This window comes from Eptatretus burgeri, chromosome 1, assembly GCF_056783735.1.
Source record: "Eptatretus burgeri isolate ZD-2024b chromosome 1, Ebu_testis_v1, whole genome shotgun sequence".
Lineage (NCBI taxonomy): Eukaryota > Metazoa > Chordata > Myxini > Myxiniformes > Myxinidae > Eptatretus > Eptatretus burgeri.
In genome coordinates this window covers 122,501-130,000 of record NC_140961.1, presented here as the reverse complement: position 1 = coordinate 130,000, position 7,500 = coordinate 122,501, and the positions used below count along the sequence as shown (strand labels likewise).

Genomic DNA, 7,500 nt, shown 5'->3' with positions numbered 1-7,500 from the left:
ATGCTTCATGATCAAAGTGGGATTGGAAATGTGGAAAGGGAAGAAGAAGAAGAAGAAGAAGTTGAGGAAGAGCCCGATAGGAAGTCGTGCAGTTATGGGAGGGAAAAAATATTTCTTTTTTGTTGTTTATTTTTTTATAATTTAAGACGTTAAACTTTTTACACTGTCATCTCGCTCTTCCAGGAGCCTAGATTTTGCCACGCCTCCACAGTCGAAAGCCAGAAACATAATGTTTTCAGGTTGTGCGCCCCTCCGTTTATCGGTTTTTGTTTCTAGGATAACTTGTGAACCACTCAAGTTATTTCAACTGAACTTGGCACAATTGCAGATTGTAAAACAAAGATGAACTGATTAATTATTTTGGGTCAAAAGATTAAAGGTCAAACGACATGTGATCTTCAATTGAAAATATTTTTTTGTTGCAGCAATAACTTGTCGAAATTATTATAACAGTTATTGTTAGGTCAGGCCAGATCAGATATGTGACTTTCTACAGGTACCATGTCGACCTGTACTTACCTGTTTCATAGTCAGGGTGTTGGCAACTAAACTCTCTTCCCCACCAAGGTTCCTGGTGAGGAGGGTGTATGGGATTAACAAGCTCAAATGAGCTAAGATCCTTGGCCTCTTCATGATGACGTCATAAAAACGAATATGACGTCATTGTAATGTATCAGGTTTGCGATAAATTATCTGTGCTAATGCCCGGCTTGATTCCCGCAAACAAAATTCAAACAGCTTGCCTAGTTTCGGAGATAATGCTATAGGCGATTTCCATTAGTGGCGATATCATGACGTCAACTTTTTTTCTTGGAAGAATTTCCAAAATCGGAGATGATCACTGCCTGTGTGTGGGCTTTCTGCATATACATGGAAAGTTTCACGAAGATCTGATGAAAACTCTGGGTTGTGAAACAAAAAATGTCAAAAAATAGGAATGACGTCATAAAAATTGATATGACGTCATAGTAATGTATCATATGTGCGGTAATTCATCTCTGATAATGCCCTGTTCGATTTCCGCAAACAGAATTTGAAAAGCTTGCCAAGTTTGAGATAATTTTTTAGGCGATTTCCATAAACGAGATAATTTGACATCATAACTTTTTTTCTATGAGGAATTTTCAAATTCGGAGATGGTTACTGTCTGCGTAGAGTATTTTTACATGAACATGCCAAGTTTCAGGAAGTTTCGATGAAAACTGTAGTATGTGAAACAAAAAAGTCGACAAGAAGAAGATGCTCACCAAACTCTCTTCCGATGGTATCCAAGGCCATCTCCACTCATGGATCGCAGACTTCCTCTCCTGTTGCAGTCAACGTGTGGCCCTAATGGAGTTCTTTCATCCCCCTTCCTGTCCAGGCTGGAGTTCCTCAAGGCAATGTTCTGAGCCCTGTTCTGTTTCTGATTTTCATCAATGATCTCTCTGACTCTCTGGAAAATCCTCTTTATCACTTTGCTGATGACTCCAACCTCTAGTGTACCATCTATTATCCTTCAGACCGGCAAGCAGCAGCTTCTTCCTCTCACTGCAGATCTGGGTAAAATCACAAACTGGTCCAACACGTGAACATGTCTTTCAATCCGGACAAATCTCACACTCTCACTATGTCTCTCCAAAAGAACCATTTGGAAAACTCTCTCATCCACTTTCTCAACAAACCTCTGGAAGAAATCCTTTCTTTCAAGCTTCTGGGTCTCACAATCTGCCTTGATCTTTCTTGGGAAAGCCACATTTCCAACCTGGCCTCCAAAGCCAGTCGCCGACTGGGAATCCTCCATCGTGCAAAGTTCTTCCTCGGCCCACCTGAGCTCCTGAACACTTTCAAAGCTTTCGTCCTCAGCCTGATGGAGTACTGCTCCCCCCTCTGGGTTGGTGCTCCCACCTCCCACCTTTCTCAGTTTGACACTGTGGAAACCAAGGCATTTCGGATCATTGGCATCTCCCGCGATGAGGCTTCGTCTTTGGGCCTCTCACTCTCTCACCACAGGCAGGTCGGTGGTCTTTCTGTCTTCTCCCGTCTCCTCTTCAGTCTCGTCCTCCTTGCTCTGTCTGAGATTTGTCCCCACCATATTTCTGCAGGGTGCTCAAGGTCTGCTAACAACCCCCTTCTGGTAAAACCACCAAAATCACGAATCACAGCTCACGTTCACCATTTCATTCCTCTTTTTCCCCCACCTTTGGAATAAACACCCTCCCTCGATTCAATCTCATTCTTCCCTCCAGGCCTTCGAAACAGCTGTTCCGGTCAGATCAGGTCAGGTCAGGTATGGGAGCATGCACCAGAGCAGCACGTCGCTGCCTCCACCTTCCGTCGGTACTCCAAGGGACTCCATCTGGCCATCCCCAGGCAGATGCCTGGCCCATCCCCATCTCCTTGAGATGCCGATCACCCTGCTGCAACCACGAAGCACGTGGTCGGCCCATTGGCCTCCTCCACTCACGAGACTCCCTTGCTGAGAGAATCTGGTGACCAAGATCAGCATCAGGAAAATGAACCACATGTCCATACAGCCACAACTGATGCTCACGAACTATGCAGGTAACAAATCTCATCCGAGTCTCTCTCAGCAACCGCTCCTTGGTCACAAAATCTCACCAGCGATAGCCAAGGATTCTCCGAAGAGACCTGGTACCAAAGGAATTAAGTCTCCGTCTCAGATCCCTGGTCAGAGTGTAAATCTCGCATCCAGAGAGCAAGAGGGGAAGCACCAAGGACCTGAAGACTCGGACTTTCATCCTCCCACACAGGTACCGGCAGCACCACACCCCATTATTCAGTGAATCCATGACTCCCCAGGCCCGACCCAGACATCTATTGACCTCTGACTCACAGCCAGCAGGGACATGAATATCACTGCCAAGGTAAGTTAATCTCTCCACGACCTCAACATGACCTCAACAACATGCTGTTCACCACTACCTATCTTCCCCCATCCAAATCCTCGTTCTTTTATACCCCGTTAATCCACCCCAAACTCACCTCCTTCAAATTCCCTGCTTTCCTTCCTGAAACTCCCTGTAATGTCCATCTTGTATTCCTCATCTTCCCCGCCCCACCCCTCTCCCTTTCACAGATCTCCTAATGTCTCTGTTCCCCACTGTTTTGTCCTTGCCACTCCCACCCCTCTTGTCCCATTCCCCCCTTGCTGTGCATTGTGTGTTCGCTCTCATACGAGCCTCGACTAGGTATGCAAAAAAAATCCATATCTGGTGCCCAACTGTGTCTGCAGATGTCCTCTTGCAGTTGGGTTACCTTTTTTGAAGAGGTTGGTGACAGGATTTGCACTCCAGCCATCGTAAAACACCTCATTCTGCAAAACATAAAAAAATGCAAATATAACTAAAAAACCCACTCCGTGGGAGTATCTCCTGTGCAGCTGCCCTTCGCCGAGCAGCTCACCAGATAGTCGGATTGGGGAAAGCCTTCAGGACCCCCATTCTTTGATGATAGGAGGAAAAGCACAGGGTAACCTTCCTGGATCGGGTTGTAGTGGTTTGTGTCGGGGTGGTTGTGAGGTATCGTCCACCAGATTTCCGCCTCCTCAGGTTAATCTGAGGTGCTCCCTTTGAGTGGGTGCCTGGAATATCCTCATTCTAAGATAGGATTATCACCTCTCTTTGCTATAATTTGAGCTACAGTATTTGAACATCAGTATTGGAAGAATTCTCTGAGGTAGAGAGCGGAAAGTGGTGAGATCAAGGCGGGTGGTTACACCTACAACTGCTTGGGTTGCTCTGATGGTTACTTATCCAAGGAGTTGCTGTAGCTGTGTCCAATATGTTGACTCCAATGATAATTGAGGTAACACCGGTCAACGAGAATATTATGAGATTAAGGATTCGTCACTCTTTGGTTGTCATTTCTCTGGTCTCTGCTGTGGTCAAGTGATTCTTATCATGCTTACAGAGGAATTCGTGCATTGCATTCCTCCAAGCCCATCCCTCAGTGCACTGCACTTAGAGCGGAGGGTGGTGACCTTTTGACGAAGGAGTCTGAAGTGAAGACCTGCTGGGCTGGTTACCTTGAGTGGCTGTACCAGGCTGAACCACTAGCTGTTGAGTTGGATATCAGGGGTATCGCTACCCCTGTTGCCAACACTCCAATCAACTGTGAACCACCTTCATGTGTGGAAACACAGGCTGCGGTGAACCATGTGAAAAGGGATAAATCCCATGGGATCTGCAGCATCAAGCCTGGTGGGACTTCTGTACTCGTGTCATTGCAGGCAGATCTGTGCTCTCTTTGGAGCAGAGGTATCACCCCAAGTGACTGGAAGAGGGGCCTTGTTGTCTCTCTCTGGAAAGGGAAGGGTGATTGCCAGGGCCACAACAACTATCGAGGGGTGATGCTGCTGTCAGTGTTGGGCAAGGTCTTTGTTCAGATAATTCTTGATAAGGTTTGCCACCATCTGCTTGAGCACCAGCGTCCAGAACATTCAGGCTTTACATCAAAGAGGTCAACGACTAAGCATATCCTTGCTCTTCGGGACTACACTGAACGCAGACTCGAGTTTCGGCAGTGGCTGCTTGCAGCCAATGTTGATCTCTGCAAAGCGTTTGATTCAGTGAATTGGGATGCCCTCTGCAGGATTCTTGGTCTTTGTGGGGTGCCACCAAAACTGATCGATCTGATATCTGAACGAAACTTTGGTACTGAGAGTGCTGTGAGATGTAGTGGTTCCATCTCTGACATTTCCAGTTGTTACTGGAGTTTATCAGAGGTGTGCACTGGCCCCCACACTTTTTACTACTTGTATGTACTGGATTCTGGGGAGGATGTCAGAGAGGTCAGGCTGAATTGTCAGAGAGACCAATTGTTCTGGAATGTTAAGATCTCTGACTCCAATTTTGCAGAGGATGCAGTCCTCTTTGCAGAGATGCTGGATATCCTTATCAGGACCCTCCAGGTGCTGAATGAGGAGTCGGATACACTGGATTATGTATTTCCAGGTCAAAACTAAGATCCAGGCTTTCAATGGCATATTGGATGTTGCTATCTTGTCTCAACCTGTTTGTAGTGAGGATGTTGAGGTCTTGGAGAGATTCCCTTGCCTTGGCAGTCAGTGTGACCACTCCTCATTTTCATAAATACCAAGGTGAGCCAATGAAAAAAGCCAAAAATTCACAAGGTTTCGGAAAAGTGATGATGATAGAAAACCTATACGCCAAGAAAACCTTTAGAAAACCAAGACACCAAGGTGAACAACGAAGAGCCAAGATTTTGTAGAAAAAGCCAAGGAGTGGTCACACTGTTGGCAGTGATATTCATGTCTCTGCATGCTGGAGCCAGAGGTTGATAAACATCTGGGTCGGGCCTGGGGAGTCATGTATTCACTGGATCATGGGCCATGGTGCTGTTGGTACCTATGCAGGAGGACAGAAGTCTGAGTCTTCAGGTCCTTGGTGCTTCCAGACTTGCTAAACGAATGTGAGACTTATACTCGAACCAGAGATCTGATACAGAGACTTAACTCCTTCTGTACCAGGTCTCTTTGGAGAATCCTTGGCTATTGTTGGTCAGACTTTGTGTCCAAGAGTATTTGCCGAGAGATATTCAGATGATATTTGTTCCTTGTATGGTCTATACGCATCAGCTGCGGCTATATGGACATGTGGTGGTTATTTTTCCTGACGCTGATCCTGCTCACCAGATTCTCTCAGCGTGGGTGGAGGAGGCCAACGGCCTGACCACTTATCTTCGAGTTGCAGCAGATTAACTGGCATCTCAAGGAGATGGGGATGGGCCAGACATCTGCCTGAGGGATGGCCAGATGCAGGCCCCTGGAGTACCAGTGGAAAGTGGACTCAGCGACGCGCTGCTCCGGCTCATGCTCCCATACCTGACCTGAATAACTTCTGAACCAATGAAGGGATTTTACCCAAACTTTGCAAAAGTGTGGAATGTAATTTTAAAAAATCAACTGATTGAACTTTGAGTTCAACAGATCAAAGGTGAAGGAGCATGTGCCCTTAAAAAAGCATTTTGCAGACTATAACTCAAATTAGACGAGTATGATGTTTCCTGTTGATCTTGTTTCTCACTCCCTCTCATATCACCCTTCATTTTTCACATGACCTTTAATTGATATCAAACCTAACAGTGGGTTGACATCTAATGTAGGCAGAGACATATCCATCTCTGCAGTCACGTCAATTTCCATTTTCTCGTTGACAAAAACAGACAAATGCATTTCAAATTTATTCATCTCCTCACTCCGACATTTTTGACCTGCAGGAGAAAACGGACAAACAGTTGCTGGGCCTCCTGGCCCTCCAGGTCCTCCAGGTCCTCCTGGACGAAGCGGGATGCCAGGTGTGGAGATCACTCAAATTGTGTTCTTTTTATTACTGTCATTATCCCTCTCCCATTGTCCACATTGTCCACAATGCTTTACTAATCATCAAAATTTTCTTGATCACCCTGTCCCAAGGTTCATCAGGCTCTTCGGGCCATCCAGGATTAAAAGGAGACCAAGGTAAGATCGGGTCATCTTTTAATCGGAGATCCATTTAAAATCCATTTAAAGTCTTTTACGACAATGCAAAGTTTTTGTTGGTGTCTTGGCCAATTCTCATCACAGGGGATCGAAGCAGACTTCCAATCTAATGGGTCCTGAAAGGTTTAAAATCTACTTCTCAAAACCTGTTAGGATTTTGGATATTGAATGTCAGGATCAGCCGAACCCTAACCTTCATCTTAATCATAACCTTATTAAACCCTAAATATCAGAATGTTATAATCAACCCCCATCAAATTTAACAATTGGCTTTTTCGTCTGACTATTAAGTCCAATCTGTACTGTGTGTGTGTGTGTGTGTGTGTCTCCTTCATAACTCCAAAACCATAAAAGCTAGCACCCTGAAACTTTGCATGCATACTAAGGGAACTCCAAGGAAGTGCACAAGTGAAAATTGGGATGTTGGGTTAATTCAAATACCCCTTTTTGTATATACCATCGAGGCTCGTATGAGAGCTAACACAGAATGTAAAACAAGGGGAGCAGGAGACAAGAGAGGCAGGAGAGGGAAAGAAAAAACTGTGGGGAAAACAGACATGAGGAGCTCTGTGGAAGGGAGAAGGATGGGTGGGGTACACAAGGTAAACAAGATGGACACCACAGGGACTTTCAGGCCCTTACACGACAGGGACTTTCAGGAAGGAAAGCAGGGAATTTGAAGGAGGTGGGTTTGGGGTGGATTAACGGGGGTAGAAAAGACAAATTAATGGCCTTATTTAATTATATCCTTTATCAAGCACATCCTCGGTCACCACTCTCATTGGGGTCTTATCATAGGTAACCTTGCCGGGGTCTGAAGCCGCCATATTTTTTTTGCCTGCTCAACCATGCCTTGACTTGGAACAGACAATTAAGTCCAGACTAATGAACAGACTATTAATGCATGCAAAGTTTTGTGGATAAAGCAGCGATAACTTGGCTATTAAATTTTCTTTTCACTTTCCTCACATATTATCGAATGCCTGTTCATCATAGCT

General features: G+C 45.4%; 1 protein-coding gene across 1 annotated transcript in view; it reads left to right on the top strand.

The window, feature by feature from the left end:
• Positions 1-7,500, top strand: part of COL17A1 (collagen type XVII alpha 1 chain) — a 169,845-nt gene that overhangs the window by 124,868 nt on the left and 37,477 nt on the right. Inside the window, exons 44-45 of the mRNA XM_085869930.1 lie at positions 6,241-6,318; positions 6,437-6,481. Coding sequence (XP_085726056.1) covers positions 6,241-6,318; positions 6,437-6,481 — 123 coding nt within the window. The remainder of the gene's footprint in view (positions 1-6,240; positions 6,319-6,436; positions 6,482-7,500) is intronic.